Here is a 23,431-nt window from a genome sequence, read left to right as displayed (position 1 = left end):
CAGTTCGGGCCGGGAGGCTGTCTGATGAGGCAATGAAGCCCTCAAAATTGCTTCGGTACCTTGAGTCCAAGTACCCCGCAATGAAAGACAAACGTGCTGAGTTTTTTTAGCGGAAAAGACGTGAGCAAATGGAACAGAAGCTAAGTGCTGAGAGCCGCGAAAACGAAATTGCGGAATAGACCGGACATAAGGAACCTGCTTCGAGTATCACTGTATTCCGGTTGTGTTTAACATCCCCCCCCCCACCCCCCCAACCCCCTTTGGCCGGTCCGCAAGAATATTGTCAATATTAAACCGGCCCGCAGTGCAAAAAAGGGTGGGTACCCTGGTGTTTATACATTATTTCTACTTCCGGGTTGCGGGGTTTTACTTCTGGTCTTTTCTGCCCCGGTGCGCATGTGTGTAGCTAATCGATCTGGGGTCGATCTTGCCTTTCACTAAAGTCGAGGTAGGGGATCTTGGGCTTAAAAAGGTTGATGACCACTAGTCTAATGTCTAATACCTCCATCAGGTCCCCCTCACCTGCCGCCACTCCAGAGAATCAGAATCAGGTTTCATATCACTGGCATATGTCATGAACTTTGTTAACATCAAATTAACAATAGAAAACAACTCAGGTTTGTCCAAGTTCTAATGCCCTCTAATCCAGGCTGCATCTGGGTGAACCTTGTCTGCATTTAAAGTGAGAGGGTGTAAGTTCAATGGAGAATGATCTTTGAATAAGTGAAGGGATTTTTTTGTAATTTTTACAGAGAGAGCAGTGGGTCCCTAGAATGCGCAGCCAGGGGTGGTGGTGGTGGACACAGATACAATAGAGGTATTCAAAGGGCACTTAGATTATCAGGAATGTATAGAGGATGGGAGGGTATGGATACTGGATCTGGCTCAATGTCTCTTTGGAGGGCATTTGCTATTGCTTGCATGGTGGGGGTTCAGTGCTTCTGCCAGCACAAGTGGGGGGGGGGTGAGGCTTCTGCTGCTGCTTGTGCAATGGGAGGGGGATGTTGGGGTTCTGATGTTTCTATCATTCATTCTTTGGGGTTTCTTGTTTTGTGGATGCCTGTGAAGAGTACAAATTTCAGGATTGTCTCCTGTATCATTCTCTGATACTAACTGAACTTTTGAACCTTGTGCAAGGAAAAGAGATTATTTTAGTTACACATTACTGGTTTAACTCGATCATCACAACATGATGGAATAAAGAGCCTGTTCCTGTGTGCTCTGTTCTATACTCAGTGACCACTTTATCAGGTACAGGAGTGCAATCAGGTCTTCTGCTGCTGTAGCCCACCCACTTAAAGGTTCAATTCGTTGTGCATTCAGAGATGTTCTTCTGCACATCACCGTTGTAACTTGTGGTTATTGGCGATGCTGTCACCTTTCTGTCAGTTTGAAATAATCTGGCCTTCACCTCTGACCTCTCTCATTAGCAACTTTTTTTCGGCCACATAACCGCTGCTCACCGGCTTTTTGTTCTGTTTTTCCACACTATTCTCTGTAAACCTCAGAACAGGGGCTCCCAATCCAATGTCCACGGACTCCTTAGTTAATGGTAGGGATCCTTGGCATAAAAATTTGTGAACCCCTGCTCGAGAGGGTGCCGTGCATGAAAATCCCCGGTTATCAGAATTTCCTGAGATACTCAATACACCCCATCAGCCACCAACAATTATTGGTCAAAGTCACTGAGATCACATTTCTTCCCCCATTAACAGCAGAGCCTCTTGATCATGTCTGCATGGTTTTATGTACTGAGTTGCTGTGACATGATTTGCTGATTAGGTATTTGCATGAACAAGCAGGTGTACAGGTGTCACTACTAAAGGGGCCACTGAGTACATGTTGTGTTGTAGTCCAAAGTAGTCAGTCTCTCCACAGTGAACCAGCACAGCTTTGCATGAACCTTGATCATAAACATGCTTGTTAATAGGCACCAGCACCCCCCTCTCCAACCACCCTTACCTCTCCCCGAGGTAGTCACCAATGGCAGTTTTGTTGAGCCCTTCGCCCTTGTAGAGGAACTGAGCGATTTCCTCAGCCACATTCTTCAACAGATCGTTCTCCACCAGGAACTGGATTCCCTGCCAAGAACGTGAGAGAGAGAGAGGACTTTGATTTGAGAGACGGGGGACAATACAGGACAGTAGAGAGAGAATAGGTGATGTGGAAGGGAGGAGGGGAAGCGGGGAGGGGAAGAAGGGAAGTGGGAGGAGGAGGGAGAGTAGTACATGGAGTGCATGGGAGGAGAAATGTGAGGAGAATATGGGAGAAAAACAGAGAGAGAAAAAGAGGCGGAGGTGTAAGCAGAACCTACCTTCTTGGGGTCCATGTTGAACTTTTTCCTGCCCATGGCCATCTGCTTGCTCCTCTGCAGCGTTTTACTGGGGATGAGATGAGGCAGAGGGTTGACTGACCCTTCCCACAGTCACCTAACCCATCCTGCAGATTGACCCCCTCCCCCTAGACATCTCCCCCCAACACTGGGAGAGCAGCAGGAGAGATAATGCTCCCTGGATCCACTGATCGCTCACCGATCTTCCCTTCTTTTGGGAGGTTGGAGGGAAGTCCAACCTCATTTCTCTCCTCTTGTCCGGTCTCCTTGATTCCTCTGCCACCATCCATACTCCATGAACCCCTAACCATCACACCTCCTGGCTCTTCCACCACTCCTTTTGTCTCTGCCCCCATCCCACTGTCCTGTCATCAATTCCCAGCAATCCCCAAACCCTTTCACTCCACTGTACCCCTGCTCCCTCCCTACATCTACCTCACCCCTCAAGCTCCCTACTCTTGCAACCCATCCCCTCACCCATTTCCTCCAACCCTCTTACAACTCCCTGCCCCATCACATCCCATCGTCCCCCTTCCAAAACACCTCACTTTTTCCAATACCGCTCCCCATTCTTTTCCAAACACTTCTCCCCTTCCAAACTCACCACCCTTCCCTCTTCCTCTTCCCCCTTTCCAAATGCCTCTCCCTACCCAAACTCCTCCTCTCCTTCTCTAATCCCCTTCATGCTCTGCCGATCCTCCCTTTTCCAACTCCCTCCTGCTCACCCTCAATCCAAACCCCTTCCAACCCAACCTCCTCCTCCTCTTCCAAACCCTTCATCCTCCCAACCTTCTTGCTTCCAAACCTTCAGCCTTCCCCTCTCTTCCAACACCTCCCTCTTCATTCCTTTCCAAAAAGTTCTAACACCCCAACTCCATGGCTTATCCAAACCCTCAACCCCACTCCAACCCCTTGGGTTTTTCCAATAGCTCATCCCTTCATTCCCTTCCCTACTCTCTTCCTAACCATCCTTCATCCTGCCTCCATGCTCCCTCCCTCTTCCCCTTTCTAAACGCCTCTCCCTCCCCACTTCGTCCCCTCTCCAAACACCCTTCCCACCTCTCACCCACTTTCCCTGCACTGCCAATCCCCTTTCCTTCATCCAACCTGATGCCCCTTCATCCAAACCCTTAACCCTCACTCATCCAAACCCTCCAACCCTTTCCCTCTCCAACCTCTTCCCTCCCAATCTGCACTACCTCACCCTCCACCCCGTTTCCCCTTTGTTATTCAACAACACCTATGTCCCTTCCCCTTCACCCCCTCTCCCTATCACCCACCTGCCCTCGTTGATCTCCAGCCCTTCCACCTCAAACATGGCCTCCTTGAGCTCATCCCGCAGCCTCTGGATCTCAGCCATCAGCTCTAGCTTCCGCCGGCGGATGCTCTCTAACTCCAGTCTCTCGTCCGGGGTCAGGTCCGGAGGGACTGGCAGGGAAAGAGAAGAGGGACAGTGGAGAAGGTTAGCCGAGTCTCCACAATTACATAGTTCATGATGTTGAATCATTTGGTGTCATTTACTTGAACGTAGCACTTTAACCCTGAGAAATTATAGTCAATTTACAAAAATAAATCCTTTCTGATTATAAAATGGATGGGCAAGTTTCAGAGAGGGTCCAGAGCAGATTTCTGGATTAGAGAACATGTCTTATGAGGGAAGGTTGAGCGAACTAGGGCTTTTCTCTTTGGGGCACAGGAGAATATCGAGAGGACTAGAATATAGAGGGATGGACATAAATCTGAGGCTTTACAGACATTGGTCAGTCTGCATTTGGAGTATCGCAAGCAGCTTTAGGCCTCTTATATAAGAAAGCGTCCAGAGGAGGTTCATGAGAATGATCCCAGAAATGAAAGGGTTAACATACGAGGAGTTTTTGACTGCACTGATCTGGAGTTCAGGCGGGGAGGGCGGTGTGGTTCTCACTGAAACCTATCAAATTTTGAAAGGCCCAGACAGACAGACATACTTTATCGATCCCGAGGAAAATTGGGTTTCATTACAGCCGCACCAACCAAGAACAGTGAAGAAATATAGCAATATAAAACCATAAATAATTAAATAATAAGTTAATCATGCTAAGTGGAAATAAGTCCAGGACCAGCCTATTGGCACAGGGTGTCTGACACTCCGAGGGAGGAGTTGTAAAGTTTGATGGCCACAGGTAGGAATGACTTCCTATGACGCTCAGTATGGAGTTGGAGAGGATGTTTCCTATAGTGGGAAGTCTAGGACCAGAGGCCAGAGCCTCAGAATACAAGGTTATTCTTTAGAACACAAATGAGGAGGAGTTGACAGGGATAATAAATCAGCAATGATGGAACAGCAGAGTAAACTCTATGGCCCGAATGGCCTAAATCTGCTCTTATGTCTATGGTCTTATTATGAAGGGTATTGATAGAGCGAAAAGCCAGCACCCTTTTTACCAGGGCAGCAATGGCCAATACCAACAATCATTCCATGGTCAACGTCACATCAGTCATATTTCTTCCTCATTCTGGTGTTTGGTCTGAAAAACAAATGAACCGCTAGATGTCTGCATGCTTTGTTTGCATTGAATTGTGTCACATGATTGGCTGATTGCAAATTTGCATTAACGATGTGTACTGGTGTGCCTAATAAAGTGACCACTAAGTATAGGAGCAGAATTAGGCCACTCAGCCCATCGAGTCTGCTCCATCATTAGATTCTAGCTGATTATCCCTCTCAACACTATTCTCCTGCTTTCTGTCCATAACCTTTGACTCCCTTAATAATTCAGGAGCTATCAACCTCTGCTTTAAATAAACCCAATGACTTGGCATCCACAGGGGACAGATAGGCAATTTTGTGGGCACAAAAAAGAAACACGGAGGGTAGTTTTCCTCCGTTTTCCTCCAGGGTTCCTGATGTTTCAGAATGCGTCCACAATTTCCTGAAATTGGGGGTGGGGGGGTGAGCAGCCAGAAGTCGTGGTACATATTGGTACCAACAACATAAGTAGAAAAAGGGAGGAGGTCCTGAAAGCAGAATACAGTGAGTTAGGAAGCAAGTTGAGAAACAGAACCTCAAGGATAGTAATCTCGGGATTGCTCCCTGTGCCACACGACAGTGACAGATAGGATTAGAATGAGGTGGTGGAGAAATGCGCGGCTGAAGGAATGTAGCAGGGGGCAGTGATTCAGATTTCTAAATAATTAGGACCTCTTCTGGGGCAGGTGTGACCTGTACAAAAAGGACGGGTTACACTTGAATCAGAGGGGGACCAATATCCTGGCGGGAAGGTTTGCCGATGCTATTGGGAAGGGTTTAAATTAGAATTGCTAAGGGGGGCAGGAACCAAAGAGGCAGAGGATGGGGTGGTTCCCACACAAGTAGAGACAGCTTTTAGGGAGTTTGTGAGGAAGGATAGGCAGATGATAAAGCAAAGATGCACTCAGCCTGATGGTTTGAGATGTATCTACTTTAATGCAAGCAGTATCAAAAACAAGGCCTATGAACTTAGAGTGTGGATAAATACGTTGAACTATGACGTTCTGGCTACTAGACGCTCGGACATCTCAGAGGCAAGAATGGCTACTGAGTGTGTCAGGCTTTACATGTTTTAAAAAGGACAGGGAGGGAGGCAAAAGAGGTGGGGGCGTGGCATTGATAACCAGGGATTGTGTTGCAACTGCAGAAAAGGAGGAAGTCATGGAAGGATTATCTACTGAGTCAGTGTGGGTGGAAGTCAGAAATAGGAAGGAGGCAACAACTCTACTGGGTGTTTTTTTTTCCAGAAATTCCCCCCCCCCCCCCCAATAGTAACAGGGATATAAGGAGCAGATAGGGAGGCAGATTCTGGAACTGTACAACAATAGAGTTGTTGTGGTGGGAGATTTTAACTTTCATAATATTGACTGGCATCTCCTAAGAGCAAAGGGTTCCGATTGGGTGGAGATTGTTAGGTTTGTTCAGGTAGATTTCCTGACGCAATAGGTAGATAGGCCAACTAGAGGAGAGCTGTACTTGATCCGGTATTGGGACATGAACCTGGTCAGGTGTCAGTGTTATGTGTGAAGCCAAGCAGAGCTGCAGAACGGATGCTGCTAAAAAGAGAGAGATAAGGGAGAGCCATTCAAAAATGCTAATAAGAGAGAGATAACGAGAGAGAGATACATAATTCAGTATTTTGGCGTCTGCAGTGATACCGCCACGGACACTTTGCTTTGAACATGAATTGCTCATTAACACTTCTGCTGAGACAAAAGGAAGCGGTGAAGTTTGATGGACAGGTGATACCCCATCAGAGGGGGATAAAATAGCGGGTTTGCCAAGACACCGCAGACACGCCACGAGACCCTGAAGAGAGCATTGTACCCCCACAAGTCGGTGGGAGTTTGGAGGACCGACTCGCGGGAATCGGTCAGAGGCTCACAGGGTGTAAAGATACGACTGGTGGGGACCTGTTGTGTGTCCACCCTTGGCTGCGTGACGGGTTCACCACGGAAGAACGGTTGCATCTAGAACGGAGGGGTCACAGTCGGTGACCACAACAGGACAAGAAGACAACGGAAGGTTTGCCTGAAATCTCAGCTGTATCTCTCTCTCTCTCCCCAACGGTACCACAACAACTACCTCGAACTACTCTAAACTGAACTGAACTCTGCTTCATTTGAAGACTGATCATTTACCCCTAGACTTCGATAGAGCTTGGCGGATTCCTATTCCCATATTTCTGTGTATATGTGTATATTATCATTGCTAACCTGTTACATTTATATCCTTGCATTTAGTGTACTGTATTACTTAATTTACTAATAAACGTTATTAGTTTCTAGTAATTACAGACTCCAACCATAGCACTGAAGAGGGATAGGAGCAGACAATTTGGGAAAACATTTAATTGAGGTAAGGAGAAATATGATGCTATTAGGCAGGAACTTGGGAGCATAAACTGGGAGAAGTGTACTCAGGGAAATGCACAGCAGAGATGTGACAAGTGTTCAAGGAATACTTGCATGGCGTTCTACACAGGTATGCTCCACTGAGGCAGGGAAAGGATTGTAGAGTAAAAGACCCATGGTGTACAAAGGATGTGGAAAATCTATTTAAGAAGAAAAGAAAAGCTTACGAAAGCTAATAATGGAGTTCTAGAAAATTACAAGGTTGCCGGGAAGTAGCTTAAGAAAGAAAGGGCCATGCAAAGGCCTTGGTGTGCAAGATTAAAGAAAACCACAAGGCATTCTACAAGCACGTGAAGAGCAAGAGGATGAGAATCAGGTGCAATAGTGGAAACGTGTGCATGGAGTTGGAGAAGGTAGCACAGGTACTTAATACTTTGCTTCAGTATTCACCAGGGAAAAGGAACTTGGCAATTGTGGGGATGACAGCGCAGACTGAAACACTCGAGCATATAGACATTAAGAACAAGGATATGCTGGAGCTTTTGAAAGCATTAAGTTAGATAAGTCGCCAGGACTAGACAAGATATACCCCAGGCTACTGTGGAAAGTGAGGGAGATGCTGAGCCTCTGGCGATGATCTTTGCATCATTAACAGGGACAGGAGAAGTATCAGAGGATTGGAGGGTTGCGAATGTTCCCTTGTTCAAGAAAAGGAGTAGAGATAACGCAGGAATTTAGAGACGAGTGAGTCTTATTTCACTAGTGGGCAAGTTATTGGAGAAGATCCTGAGAGGCAGGATTTATGAGCATTTGGAGAGACATCATGTTATTAGGGATAGTCAGCATGGCAGGTTATGCCTTACAAATCTGATGAAATGCTTTGAGGATGTAACAAAACACATTGATGAAGGTAGAGTAGTGGATGTAGTGTATATGGATTTCAGTAGGGCTTTTGATAAGGTTCCCCATGGAGACTCATTCAGAAATTAAGGAGGCATAGGATCCAAGAGACCTTGCTTTGTAGATCCAGAATTGGCTTGCCCACAGAAGGCAAAGGGTGGTTGTAGATGGTATGTATTCTGCATGGAGGTTGGTGACCAGCAGTGTTCCGGAGGGATCTGTTTGGGACCCTTCCTCTTTGTGATTTTTATAAATGACCGAGATGAAGCAGTAGAAGGGTGGGTTAGTAAGTCTGCTGTTGACACAAAGGTTGCAGGGGTTGTGGATTGTCTGGAGGGTTGTCAAAGGTTACAGCAGGGCATCGATAGGATGCAGAACTGGCAGATGGACTTGAACCAAGGTAAGTGTGAAGTGGTTCAATTTGGAAGTCAAATTTGAAGACAGAATATAGTATTAATGGTAAAACTCTTGGCAGTGTGGAAGATCAAAGAAATCTTGGGGTCTATGTCTACACTGTGCAGATTCAGTGTTGTTAAGATGTATGGTGTGTTGGTATTCGTTCAAGAGCCATGAGGTATTATTATAGCTATACAAGATGTTGGTCACAACCAACTTGGAGTATTTTGTTCAGTTCTAGTCACCTCACTACAGGAAGGATGTGGATTCTATAGAAAGAGTGCACAAGAGATTTACAAGAACGTTGCCTCGATTGGAGAGCGTGCCTTATGGCCTTTTCTCCTTGGAGCGACGGAGGATGAGAGGTGACCTGATAGAGCTGTATAAGATGATGAGAGGCATTGATTGTGTGGATAGCCAGAGGCTTTTTCCCAGGGCTGAAATAGCTCACGCGAGGGGACATAGTTTTAAGGTGCTTGGAGGTACGTACAGGGGGGGACGTCAGAGGTAAGTTTTTCACACAGAGAGTGGTGGGTGCGTGGAATGCACAGCCGGCGATGGTGGTGGAAGCTTTTAAAAGAGTCTGAGATACATGGAGCTTAGAAAGATAGACGGCCATGCGGTAGGGTAATTCTAGGGAGTTTCTAGAGTAGGTTACATGCACAACATTGCGGGCTAAAGGGCCTGTAATGTGTTCTAGATATCTATGTTCTATGAAGATAGGTCCAGAGCCATCAAATGCTGTTTATCAGTCCATTTGGTCATTATATGCCTTATTCTATGACGTGTGCAATTTTAGTCTTTCCATGACTATAATTGTTCTTGGGAAAGTTTTCCTGCAGAAGTGATTTGCCATTGCCTTCATCTGGGCAGTGTCTTTACAAGACGGGTGACCCCCGCCCCCCCATCCATTAGCAATACTCACAGAGATGGTCTAACTGGTGTCAGTGATTGCATAACCAGGACTTGTGATATGCAACAGCTGCTAATACAACCATCCACTATCTGCTCCCATGACTTCACACAACCTTTACTGGGGGGGCTAAGCAGGTGCTACACTTTACCCAAGGGTGACCTGCAGGCGAGTGGAGGGAAGGAGCGCCTTACACCTCCTTTGGTAGAGACATGTTTCTACCCCGCCACCCTACATATCTCAATACCACAAGACCATAAGAAATAGGAGCAGAATTAGGCCACTTGGCCCATAGAGTCTGCTCCACCATTTCATCATGGCTAATCGGGGCACGACTGCGCAAGGCCATGCACGTCGACAGCGCTTCTCCCCATAGATGCTGCCTGGCCTGCTGTGTTCCACCAGCATTTTGTGTGTGTTGTTGTTTGAATTTCCAGCATCTGCAGATTTCCTTGTGTTTGCTCAATTATTTCTTCACCTGTTTGATCGGGAGAACAGAGAGAACAGTTTAAAAAGAAGACAGCTTTATAGAGCGGGTGTCCGAGCAGAAGGAGACAGAGTAGCAAGGCTTTGGCTCAACGGGGCTTAGGCAATAGTGAGGTAGGTTATCTGTGTAGAATACAGACAGGAAGTATGTGTGTGAGGCCAGTGTTCTGTGCTTGGTGTCAGATGTGGGAGGTCCTGGAGACTCCCAGCCTCCCGGAAGGCTACATATGCACCAGGTGCGTTGAGCTGCGGCTCCTTAGGGACCACGTTGGGGAACTGAAGATACAGCTCGATGACCTTTATCTGGTCAGGGAGAGTGAGGAGGTGATAGAGAGGAGCTATAGACCGATAGTCACATCGAGGCCTCTGGCTGGGAGGGGAAATGATGATCCCCTCCTGTTTCACTGTTTTTTATCCTTTCATATTACTCTCCTAATATTTGATTATCTGTAAACTCATAATGCTACTGTGACACTGTAATTTCCTTTAAGATCAATAAAGTATTTATCTACCATCTCTCCAGCATTATTTTCCAGCGGTCCAACATCCACTCTCGCCTCTCTTTATGTATCGGAAGAAAATTATGGTTTCCTCTTTAATATTACCTCCGTATTCCTTCTTCACCTTCTTAATGACTTTTTAGTTGCCTTTTGTTGGTTTTTGAAAGCTTCCCAATCTTCTAACTTCCCACTAATTTTTGCTCTATTATATGCCCTCTCTTTGGCTGTTATGTTGGCTTTGACTTCTCTTGTTATCTACAGTTGTTTCATCCTTCCCTTACAATACTTCTTCCTCTTTCGGATGTATATATCCAGTGCCTTCCGAATTGCATCCAGAAATTCCAGCCATTGCAGCTCTACTGTCATCACTGCCAGTGATCCTTCCCAATCAATTCTGGCAAACCCCTCTCATCCACTGTAATACTGATACATCTGACTTTAGCTTCTCCTTCCCAAATGTACATGTGACAATAACACATCAATTCTAATTCGGTCCAGGGAAAGACAAGCTGAGCCTATCCAATCTGCCTCTGCAAGCTCAGTGCTTTAATCTAAGCAACATCCTGGCAAATTTCTGCACTGCCTCTGATACAATCACATCCCTCCTACGGTGAAGCAAACTTTGCAACACTCAGTTGAAAGCGCCAATTAATTTCCTGTAATTCCTGATGGGCATCCATTCACACACTCCACCTCTAACAAACAGTAACAGCAGTTTGCAGGGGTTCCCCACCTAGGGTCCACGGACGTGTTGCTTAATGGTATTGGTCCATGGGATAATAAAGGCTGGGAACCCCTGACCCTACAGGATGCACTAGAGCAAATCAGCAAAACTCCTACGACAGTGACCCTTCCAAACAAGCACACATCTGCCAGAGGTGGATGAGGGCTTCAAGTAGTATGGGGTCCACTACCACCCAAAAGTTGTCCTCCAAACCTCACACTGTCCCGACTTAGAAATATATCTTCGTCCCACAGCTGAAGGGCTGCAGCGGTGCAAGAGCATAAAACAGTACAGCAAAGCACAGGCCCTTCAGCCCACAATGTCATGCTTATCTTTCAACCTCAGGACTTCAAGAGAAGAAAACCAGAGGTCTAGGAGCCAGTCCTCAGAGGATCAGAGGTGGGTAGGGTCAGCACTGTAAATTCCTCAGACTTGTAAATTCAGAGTTCCTGTCCTGGGCTCAGCAAGTAAATGCAATCGTGAAAAAGTATGGCAGCACTTCTACTTCCTGAGGAGTTTGCGAAGATTCAGCATAACAAGCAAAACTTTGATAATCTTCTATAGATGTGTAATGGAGAGCACATTGGTTGCATCATAGCCTGGTATACAAACACCAATGCCCTTGAATGTAAAATCTTACAAAAAATAGTGGCTATGGCCCAGTGCATCATTGGTAAAGCCCCCTACCACCACTGAGCACATCTACACAGATCATCATCAGAGGAAAGCAGCATCCATCATCATGGACCCCCAACACCAGGTTCAGGAAGAATTGTTACCCCTCAGCCAACAGGCTCTTGAACCAAAGGGGATAACTTCACTCAACTTCACTTGCCTCATCTTTGAAATGTTCCCACAACCTACTTGTTCAAGAACTTTCAAGGACTCTTCATCTCACTTTCTCGATATTTATATTATTTCTTTCTTTTTGTATTTGCTGTTTAGTGTCTTTTGCACACTGGTTCAACACCCACATTGGCATGGTCCTTCATCGATTCTATTATTGTTATTATTCAGTTATGGATTTACTGAATATGCCTGCAAGAAAATCAATCTCAGGGTTGTATCTGGTCAAACAACATAGAGCAGAAATGTTGAAAAGACTGGGCTTGCATTCAAGTAGAAATCTTCCTTCGACAGGAGTTCACTGAGAACCTCTTTCACTGCTTTCATTTGTGATCTCTGCTGCTCTCCTACACTTTGACCACGTACTTACTCATACTTGTTCTCCCATGGCCCACTCTCCTCTACTATCAGATTCCTCGTTCTTCAACCCTTTACCTTTCCCTCTTATCACCTCCCAGCATCATACTTCATCCCCACTCCCCCAACTTCCCCTTCTTCATCTATTACCTTCTAGCTTGTACTCCCTCCCCTCCCGCTACCTTATTTGAACTTCTTCCCTTTCCTTTCCAGACCTGATGAAGGCTCTCAGATGCAGATAGGCAGCGAAATGTATAGGTACCATACCCCAGAGTTAAACAGCGACAGACCTGTGACCACCAGTACCGTACACCACTGTTAATACAATGACAGACCCAGGCCCACAGGTACTCTACCCCAGTGTTATACAGTGATAGACTCATCCCCAACAGTACTGTATCCCAGACTGCGAGAGAGCAGTCCCCACCAGAATCACACCCTGGTGTTATACAGCAGCAGACCCATTCCCACCTGTACTATACCCCAGTGTTACACAGTGACAGACCCAGTCCCACTAGTATGTACAGTGTTCAAAGTTCAAAGTACATTTACAGCCTTGAGATTCATCTCCTTACAGGCAGCCACAAAATAAAGAAACCTAAAAGAACCCATATTTAAAAAAAGACCGTCAAACACCCTATGTGCAAAGTAAAAAAAAAACTGCAAGCAAATAGGATTCTGAACTGAAGTCCGTAAGAGAGTTCCATAGTTCAGCGCAGAGGCCAGTAAACCTTGTGAAGCAGTGATCTGAACCGGCCCGTCCCTCACCTCGGGCCCTTTTCAATCTGGCCCACCACCTAAATTGAAGACCAAACATCAGGTTCAAACACCTTGATACGCTCTGAGCCTGGACCCCACCTACTCGATTCGGCCTGTCACCGACCTCTGCGATTCGGCACGATGATTAATCCTCCATCCAAACACCAAGTTCAGTCGAATCTGTACGCTCTGGTGCCCAGACCTCGCCGCCTCGACTCGGCCTTTGGCATGGTGCTTAAATCAATCGAACCTCGGATCTTCCTCACTCTCAGCAACAGGCTTGCTGCCTCACCTCTGCTCTGCTACACTGAATTGCCATCAGGTCCAAAGGAAGTTACAGACTAGTACTTGCGATGATCGTTTGCCAGAAAAAGTGTGATTAACAAAGTGTTTAGTTGTTTTCCTTGTTTCAGTAGCCACCAGCCAGCAGTCACTGAAGCTCACCAGTGCTGTCTTAAATGTTATCAGTTCCTTAAGGTTGTTATAGCCAGAAGTAGTGGGGATAAGTTCTCACTGCCTACTAGAGGCTCTCAATGGTATGCATCTCAAACTGCCTCTGAAAACCAAGTTCGACTCCTGGCCTTCACATGTGGCTTAGTGATTTAAGCCTGGCAGAACCATTTCTACTGACAGGAGAAGGGGCAAAGGCAAGTTATTGGCGCCTTAAAAACAGTCACTTCAAGTAGATGGGGTCATCAGCCGTGGTTGGCAATTCATCCAGGAGAAGAAAAACACTGATCTGAAACCTCCGCTGCCTTGCGACTATACCTATCCATGGGGAAGACTTCGGGAGAAAAGCCCAAGGAAAAATCTGGAGCTGGAATCACTAAGGCGGTGCTACATTAAGATCAATGCTGACTGGCAATTCCTTTGACATCATTGTATCAGTCTCTGCTGTTCCTTTGATTTCATAGCTTCGTGGAGAGGGTGAGCTTGCTACATGGGCAACAGCTTGCTCTCCACATCATACTGCCCTGGCTTGCATACCATGTAGACAGCAAGGAAGCAACATTCACAGTCGACCCCAATTATCAGAGGGCCTCAATCACCAACAATTACCCATTCCCTCGGTTATTGTACTCAAGTGTAAGGTAGTGACAGACCCATCACCAATAGTATTGGAGCCCAGAGTTATACAGTGACAACTTGTCCCAAAAGTACTGCACACAATGTTATACAGTGACAGACTTTCCCCCGTGATACTGTACTTCAGTGTTAGACAATGACAGACCTAAACACACCAGTACTGTAAGCACGTGTTATACAGTGACAGATTATTTCCCATCGTTGCCATACCCCAGTGTTATAAAGTAACAGGCCAGTCCCCACCAGTACTGTACCCATGCTATACAGTGATAGACTGTCTCCACTGGTAATGCTCACCAGTGTTATACAACACCACCACCACCAGTACTGTACCCCAGTGTCAGAACCGTCCCCACCAGTACAGGTGTCCCCCGTTTTCCGAACGTTCGCTTTATGACAACTCGCTGTTACGAAAGACCTACATTAGTACCTGTTTTCGCCAACCAAAGAGGATTTTCACTTTTACGAAAAAAAGATGCCCGCTTTATACATGTGTTTACCCCGAGAAAGACTACAATGACCATGAAACCTTGTGTGGGCAGTTCTTTGCGTATGCGTGCACGTACGTAGGCGTGTACATGCCGAATTTTTTTCTCCAAATCAACTTTGGCTTGCTGTCTTCCCGATTTTGATAAGTGAAACTACACCGTACATACAATATTTCTACTTTATATAGGGTGTATATTTATCATATCATTCTTGCTTTTACTATATGTCAGTGTTATTTTAGGTTTTATGTGTTATTTGGTATGATTTGGTAGGTTTTTTTGGGGTCTGGAGGGGCAAGATAGAGGGGGTTATGTGAGAGGCAATATGGAAAGGGGAAGAGTAGAGAGATGGAGGGGGATGTGAGGGGAGAGATGGAGGGGGGATGTGAGGGGAGAGATGGAGGGGGGATGTGACGGGAGAGGTGGAGGGGGATGTGACGGGAGAGATGGAGGGGGATGTGACGGGAGAGATGGAGGGGATGTGAGGGGAGAGATGGAGGGGGATGTGAGGGGAGAGATGGAGGGGGATGTGAGGGGAGAGATGGAGGGGGATGTGAGGGGAGAGATGGGGGGGATGTGAGGGGAGAGGTGGAGGGGGGATGTGACGGGAGAGATGGAGGGGGATGTGACGGGAGAGATGGAGGGGGATGTGACGGGAGAGATGGAGGGGGATGTGACGGGAGAGATGGAGGGGGATGTGACGGGAGAGATGGAGGGGGATGTGACGGGAGAGATGGAGGGGGATGTGACGGGAGAGATGGAGGGGGATGTGACGGGAGAGATGGAGGGGGATGTGACGGGAGAGATGGAGGGGGATGTGACGGGAGAGATGGAGGGGGATGTGACGGGAGAGATGGAGGGGGATGTGACGGGAGAGATGGAGGGGGATGTGACGGGAGAGATGGAGGGGGATGTGACGGGAGAGATGGAGGGGGATGTGACGGGAGAGATGGAGGGGATGTGAGGGGAAAGATGGAGGGGATGTGAGGGGAGAGATGGAGGGGGGAATGTGAGGGGCGAGTCAGTGGGGGGATCATGAGAGCAAAACAGAGTGAGGGGACGAAGGGCGAGGTGCAGCGAGGTGGCGTGAGTGGTGGAGATGGGTCTGTCATTGTGTAACATCGGGGTACAGGACTAGTGAGGACAGGTACTGACACTGGTACAGTACCGGTAGAAACGGGTCATTCACTGTATAACACCAGGGTTCAGTAATGCTGGAGTATGACTGTCACTATGACACCGGGGTACAGTGACCGTGGGGACAGGCCTATCATTGTAACATTGGGGTACAGTACTTGAGGGGACTGGTCTGTCACTGTGTGACACTGAAGTATTGTACTAGTGAGGACAAGTCTTTGGTTGTATAACACTGTGGTTCAGTACTGCTGGAATGGGACTTCCACTATTTAACACCAAGGTCCAGTACAAGTGGGTATGGGTCTGTCTTTGTATAACACTGTGGTGTAGTACAGATGGAGACAGTCTATTGCTGAATAACACAGGTGTGAATTGTTGGTGGGAATGATTCTGTCACTGTATAACATGGGGGTACAGTACTGGTGGGGAAGGACACATCACTATATAACACTGGGGAACAGTAACGGTGGGGACGGTTCTGCCCGGGTGCAGTACTGATGGGGACCGTTCTGATTCTGGGGTACTACTGGTGGGGATGGTTCTGACACTGGGGTACAGTACTAATGGTGCTGTTGTTCAAGTCAGGTCAAGTCACTTTTTATTCTCATTTCGACCATAAACTGCTGGTACAGTACACAGTAAAAATGAAACAATGTTCCTCCAGGACCCTGGTGCTACATGAAACAACACAAAACTACACTAGACTATGTGAGACAACTCAAGGCTACACTAGACTACATAAAACAACACAAAAACTATGAGACTACAGACCTGCACAGGACTACATAAAATGCACAAGACGGTTGTATTGCCCCTGCATTTTGCCCTTCACGTAACCTCCCTCCATTTCTCCCAGGTTCCTTCTGCCTCCTCCACTTGTTCCCCTCCCTCAGTCTCTCTCCCCGCGTATTCCCTCCCTCAGACTCGTGTTCTCTCCCTCCATCTCTCCCCTTCGCGTTCCCTCTTTGCCCTCCCTCCGCCTCACCCCCTCGCGTTCCCTCCATCTCTCCCCTTGCGTTCCCTCCATCTCACCCCCTCGCGTTCCCTCCCTCCATCTCTGCCACTTCACATCCCCTCCCTCCGTCTCTCTTCCTTCACATTCCCTCCCATCTGTCCCTTCACATTCCCTCCCTCCGTCTCTCTTCCTTCACATTCCCTCCCTCCATCTGTCCCTACACATTTCCTCCCTCCATCTCTGTCCCTTCACATTCCCTCCCTCCATCTCTGTCCCTTCACATTCCCTTCCTCCATCTCTGTCCCTTCATTCTCTCCCATCTGTCCCTTCACATTCCCTTCCTCCATCTCTGTTCCTTCACATTCCCTCCCATCTGTCCCTTCACATTCCTCCATCTGTCTTCACCTTCCCATCCTCTCTCTCCACATTTTGTCCACTGCTCCCACATTCTCTCCCTTCATATCCCTTCCCACCATCTCTCTTCCTTCACATTCCCTCCCTCCATCTGTCCCTTTACATTCCCTCCCTCCGTCTCTCTTCCTTCACATTCCCTCCCTCCATCTGTCCCTACACATTTCTTCCCTCCATCTCTGTCCCTTCACGTTCCCTTCCACCATCTCTGTCCCTTCACGTTCCCTTCCACCATCTCTGTCCCTTCACGTTCCCTTCCACCATCTGTCCCTTCACATTCCTTTCCTCCATCTGTCCCTTCACATTCCCTCCCATCTGTCCCTTCACATTCCCTTCCTCCATCTCTATCCCTTCACATTCTCTCCTTCCATCTCTGTTCCTTCACATTCCCTCCCATCTGTCCCTTCACATTCCCTTCCTCCATCTGTCTTCACCTTCCCATCCTCTCTCTCCCTTCACATTTTGTCCACTGCTCCCACATTCTCTCCCTTCACATCCCCTCCCACTGTCTCTCTTCCTTCACATTCCCTCCCTCCGTCTCTCTTCCTTCACATTCCCTCCCTCCATCTGTCCCTACACATTTCTTCCCTCCATCTCTGTCCCTTCACATTTCCTTCCTCTATCTGTCCCTTCACATTCCCTCCCTCCATCTGTCCCTTCACATTCCCTTCCTCCATCTCTGTCCCTTCACGTTCCCTTCCACCATCTCTGTCCCTTCACATTCCCTTCCTCCATCTGTCCCTTCACATTCCCTTCCTCCATCTGTCCCTTCACATTCCCTCCCATCTGTCCCTTCACATTCCCTTCCTCCATCTCTATCCCTTCACATTCTCTCCTTCCATCTCTGTCCCTTCACATTCCCTTCCTCCATCTGTCTTCACCTTCCCATCCTCCCTCTCTCTCCCTTCACATTTTTGTCCACCCCTCCCACATTCTCTCCCTTCACATTCCCTCTTTCCCCCTCACATTCCCTCCCACCACACCCCAGCCATCACTTACTCAGCCCGCTGTCCTCCATGGCTGCGGCCTACCCCGGACCTCGGTCCCCGCTCTTTCCTTCGCTTCTGCACCCCGGCCGCCAGCACCGCCCGTCGCTGGCCCACTTTCCCCCGTCGGACACCGCCCTCGGCCAATCAACACATTCCCTGCAAGCCACCCCGCCAATAATTTTCCTCTCTTATCCTCCTTCGCCAATAACCGCCTTCAATCTCTGTGCCCTCCCTATTCGCCTCACCCTGCCGCCTGTCACAAACTAAACGCGTCCCGCCCATACGCTCTGATTGACGGCTGATTAGCCCAGTAACCTTTCGAAATTCTTTGATGGACAGCCGTTATTCCAATAACTTGGCCTGCTCCAAGATGCCTGTGTGACCTCACCGAGCCGTCGCTATAGCACGGCGTTCGACTGTGGCTCACCCACCATCCAGTGAAAGGCGGCCATTGTATAATTGACGTTGATCTTGTCCAATAATAGTTATAGGTACCGGCAGGGTCTGCCTTCCATTCATGCAGCAACCATTCAGCTGCGCCGCTGGGTGGGGATTCCTGGGTTACGTGTGATTGATGTCTATGTACATGGGTCCCGTTGTTTTCCCTCTTTCTCTGCACAGGCTAACTAACAATGGGCTGCAGTTTGTAGTGGATCCCAGAATTAACCAGGGTAGGTTGCATATGCCTTCCCTGCGAGGCAGCAGCTTTGCATACTCCAATACAGTATTTTCTAATACCCTTTTTGAGAAGATTCTGCAGCTGGGTCCTTGTATTCAAGTATATTTTTGTCGAAGTTAATTATCTATGGTGAAGAAGGGCTTTGAGAGGTTGGTTATGGCTACAATTATCTCCTGTCTCAGCAAGGACATAGACCCACTACAATTTGCCACAATAGGTCTACAGAAGATGCAATCTCATGCAGCCCTGGATCTCCTGGACAATGCACAAAGCTATGTCAGGATAATAGACAATAGGTGCAAGAGTAGGCCATTCGGCCCTTCTAGCCCGCACCACCATTCACTGTGATCATGGATGATCATACACATTCAGTACCCCGTTCCTGCCCTCTCCCCATATCCCTTGACCCTGCTATCTATAAGAGCTGTATCTAACTCTTTCTTGAATGCATCCAGAGACTTGGCCTCCACTGCCTTCTGGGGCAGAGCATTTCACATATGCACCACTCTCTGGGTGAAAAAGTTTTTCCGCATCTCAGTTCTAAATGGTTTACCCCTTATTTTTAAACTGTGGCCTCTAGTTCTGGACACACCCATCAGCGGGAACATGCTTCCTGCCTCCAGCATGTCCAATCCTTTAATGATCTTATATGTCTCAATCGGATCCCCTCGCATCCTTCTAAACTCCAGTGTATACAAGCCCAGTTGCTCCAATCTTTCAACATACAGCTCAGCATTTAACACAATCATTCCTACGGTTCTGATGAAAAGGCTTCAAAACCTGGGCCTCTGAACCTCCCTCTGCAACTGGATCCTCAACTTCCTAACCGGAAGATCACAATCGGCGTGGATCGGAAATAACATCCCCTTCTTGCTGACAATTAACACTGACGCACCACAGGGCGGTTGTGCTTAGCCCACCACTCTGCTCTCTTTGCACCCTTGACTAAGTGGCTAGACACAGCTCAAATGCCATCTATAAATTTGCTAACAATACAACTGTTGTTGGTAGAATTTCAGATGGTGACGAGAGGGTGTACAGGAGCAAAATACTTCAGCTAGTTGAGTGGTGGCACAACAAAAACCTTGCACTCAATGTCAGCAAGATCAAAAAAGCTGATTGTGGACTTCGGAAAGGGTAAGATGAGAAAACACACACCAGTCCTCATAGAGGGATCAGAAATGGAAACAGAGAGCAAGTTCAAGTTCCAGGGTGTCAATATCTCTGAGGATCTAACCTGGACTCAACATCTCGATGCAGCTACAAAGAAGGCACCACAGCTGCTATATTTCACTAGGAGTCTGAGGAGATTTGGTAGATATACTTACTGTAAATCACGTTTTTCCCTCCATGATTATATATTGCATTGTGCTGCTGCCACAGAGACAACAGATTTCTCGACATATACCGGTCATATTAAATCTGATTCTGATAATGTCTGCCTGGTGGCAGTGGTCGCATGACCAGGACTTGTGATATGCACTATCCGCTCATACGACCATCCACCGCTGAGATCAGTAGTGAGGGCTAAGCAGGTGCTACACCTTGCCTAAGGGTGACCTGCAGGCTAGCGAAGGGAAGGAGCGTCTTATACCTCATTTGGTAGAGACATTTCTCCACCCCGCCACTGTCCAAAGACGTAGGTTAATTGTTCATTGTAAATAGTCCTGTGATGAGGTTAGGGTCAAATCAGGGTTGTCAGTGTTGCTGGACAGCACGGCTTGAAAGGGCAGGGAAGCCTATTCCATGCTGTATCTTCAAATAAATAAATACAAAGAAATTCACTAACACACAAACAACGATGGTCAAAACTTATTTAGTGCAGACGAATTGCGCGGTTACCTCCCAGCTTCTTACTTCATGCCACCCACCCAGCTTCCCTCTTACCAACTCACACACATGCCAGCTTGTACTCCTTCCCCTCTCCCACCTGCTTATTCTGGTTTCTGGCCCCTTCCTTTCAGTCACAAAGGGTTTTGGCCTGAAGCATTGACTGTTTATTCCTCTTCGGAGATGCTGCCTGACGTGCTGAGTTCCTTCAGCATTTTGTATGTGTTGCTCCAGAACAGCATCTGCAGACTTTCTTGTGTTTGTATCGGGCTGATGGGCCTGCTTCTGTGCTTTTTAACTCTCTGACTGTCCAGTTACACGTCTGTGGGAGAAGGACAGGCTATCTATTTCCCTCGTTTCTAACATTTTGTGTGTTGTGTATGTATGTTAAAATCTGGGTCAAGATATCGCTTTCCTGCTATATATGTATGTGAGACAGGAAGAGAGAGAGGGAGGGAGGGAGGCAGAGAAAGGGTCAGAGAGGGAAGGAGGGGAGAGAGAGGAATGAAGAGGGAGGGAGGGATGGAAAAAGGAGGAGAGATTGAGAGAGAGGAAGGGGAGAGAGAGAGAAAAGGAGGGAGAGAGAGAGAAAAAGGGAGGGAGAGAGGGGGAAAGGGGAGAGAGAGGGAGGATGAGAGAGTGCAAGGGAGAGAGGAAGGGAGGCTTATTCTACGTCAGTGCAATGCACACAAAGTGCTGGAGGAACTCAGCAGGTCAGGTAATGTCTATGGAGGGAAACATACAGAAGACTTTTTGGGCCAAGACCCTTCACATCGCCTGACCTCAAGTATTTTGTGTGTGTTGCTCAAGATTTCCCATGTCTGGATGATCTCTTGCATCTCCTCCTCAGCGCACTGTGTAATGATCTGTTCTGCGTGTAAGACAAGCTTTTCATTCTGCCTCGGTATATATGACAACAATAAATCAATACCAACGTCACGGAGTGGTGGGAAAGCAGCCTCCACTACAAAGGCATCACCTACACTTCTTAAACAAGAGGAAATCTGGTGGGGTGGTAGGTGAGGACAAGAGGAATCCTATCCCTGGTAGGGTGGCGGCAGGATGCACACCCACATCCCACCAGCCTCCGTTTCCAGCAACATCCACCATCTCCAACGGGACCCCACCACCAAGCACGTCTTTCCCTGAACTTTCTGCTGTCTGCAGGGATCGCTCCCTACGTGACTCGCTTGTCCATTCGTCCCTCCCCAATGATCTCCTACCTGGCACTTACCCTTGACAAGTGGAACAAGTGCTACACCTGCCCCTACACCTCCTCCCTCGCTACCATTCAGGGCAGCGAACAGTCCTTCCGGGTGAGGCAACCCTTCACCTGTGAGTCTGTTCGGGACCAGTGCTCCCAGTGAGGCCTCCTGTATATCAGTGAGATCGGGAGACTGCTTCGCTGAGCACCTATGTTCCGTCTGCTAGAAAACGCGGGATCTCCTGGAAGTCACCTATTTTAGTTCCACTTCCCATTCCAGCATGTTTATCCATGGCCTCCTCTACTGTCACAAGGAGGCCACACCCAGGTTGGAGGAACAACACCTTATATTGCGTCTAGGTAGCCTCCAACGTGATGGCATGAACATCAATTTCTTGAAATTCCAGTAATGCCCCCTCTCACCATTCTCCATCCCCTATCCCTCTCGTCCCTTGTCTCCTTGCCTGCTGATCACCTCCCACTGTTGCTCCTCCTCCCTTTACTCACTTCCATGGCCTTCTCTCTTCTCCTATTAGATTCCCCCTTCTCCAGCCCTGTACCTCTTTCACCCATCAACTTCCCAGCTCTTTACTTCACCCTTTCGCCTCCCAGATTCACCTATCACCTTGTGTTTCTCCCTGTCCCTGCCACCACCCCACCTTTTAACTCTACTCCTCAGTTTTTTTCTCTCCAGGCCTGCTGAAGGGTCTCAGCCCGAAACGTCAACTGTACTCTTTTCCACAGATGCTGCCTGGCCTGCCGAGTTCCTCCAGCATTTTGTGTGTTACCTACACGTCTTGGACATTTCAAACCAAGAGGAAAAGATACTGGCTGCCTACTTTAAATAAGTTGGTCGAGGTCAGCCATGTATGTTGCATTTTTGCTGTCTATGAGATAAGCAGGGCAATACACAATCTAGTACAATAGAGAGAGCAAGTGGTTGCCCCATGGAGCAGGCTCCCCCTCTCCATGCAGCTGATGAATCCAAAGGAATAGAAAAGACCGATACAGTTTGGCACCAGAGGCATCGCAGGAGTTGCCAGTCAGCGCTGAACTCAACGCAGGGCCTTAGGGACTCCAGCTCCAGATTTTTCCTCAGGGTTTACTCCCAAAGTGTTCCCCATGAGTGGGTACAGTCACAAGGCAGCAGAGTTCTCCTTCTCCTAGATGAGCTGCCAGCTGCGACAGACGGGCCCCATCTTCCTGAAATGGCTGGTCTTATGGTGCCAGTAACCTGCTTTTGCCCACTTGTTCTGTCAGGCTTAATAGCTTCTGTGCGAGAGAGACAGAGAGAGAGAGAGAGAGAGAGAGAGAGAGAGAGAGAGAGAGACAGAGTCAGAAACTCTGTGTGTGTGAGAGAGAGAGAGGAGCAAAGATTCTGTGTCTAAATGTGTGTGAGAGAGGGAGAGACGGAGACTGTGTGTGTGACAGAGAGAGACAGTCAGACAGTGACTGGGTGTGTAAGTGTGTGTGATAGAGAGAGAGAGAGACTGTATGTGAGAGATAGAGAGACAGGGTCAGAGACGGTATGTATGTCAGAGAGAGAGGCGGAGAGATTATGTGTGCCTGTCTGTGA

At 47.9% G+C, this 23,431-nt stretch overlaps 1 protein-coding gene across 1 annotated transcript; it reads right to left on the bottom strand.

Moving 5' to 3' along the window:
• Positions 1–1,936: 1,936 nt before the first annotated feature.
• On the bottom strand, positions 1,937–18,314 carry LOC140716090 (cytohesin-2-like). Its single transcript, XM_073028792.1, has 4 exons — positions 18,153–18,314; positions 3,613–3,760; positions 2,315–2,381; positions 1,937–2,081 (listed from the first exon to the last, which is right to left on the bottom strand). Exons 1-4 carry the CDS (start codon positions 18,169–18,171, stop codon positions 1,959–1,961), a joined length of 357 nt encoding a protein of 118 aa, XP_072884893.1. The 5' UTR covers positions 18,172–18,314; the 3' UTR covers positions 1,937–1,958.
• Positions 18,315–23,431: the final 5,117 nt, after the last annotated feature.

The sequence above is a fragment of the Hemitrygon akajei genome, chromosome 24 (assembly GCF_048418815.1).
Source record: "Hemitrygon akajei chromosome 24, sHemAka1.3, whole genome shotgun sequence".
In the NCBI taxonomy this organism is placed as follows: Eukaryota; Metazoa; Chordata; class Chondrichthyes; order Myliobatiformes; family Dasyatidae; genus Hemitrygon; species Hemitrygon akajei.
The sequence above is the reverse complement of the archived record's forward strand: the minus strand, read 5'-3'. Positions and strand labels throughout refer to the sequence as shown.

Bases quoted from the DNA above. Each gene is read 5' to 3' on its own strand.
- LOC140716090 (XM_073028792.1), bottom strand. The intron at 2,382-3,612 runs GTGGGTGATAGG...TCTCATCCCCAG, and splicing joins CTGGAGATCAACGAGGGCAG to TAAAACGCTGCAGAGGAGCA. The intron at 2,082-2,314 runs GTAGGTTCTGCT...CGTTCTTGGCAG, and splicing joins TCAACATGGACCCCAAGAAG to GGAATCCAGTTCCTGGTGGA.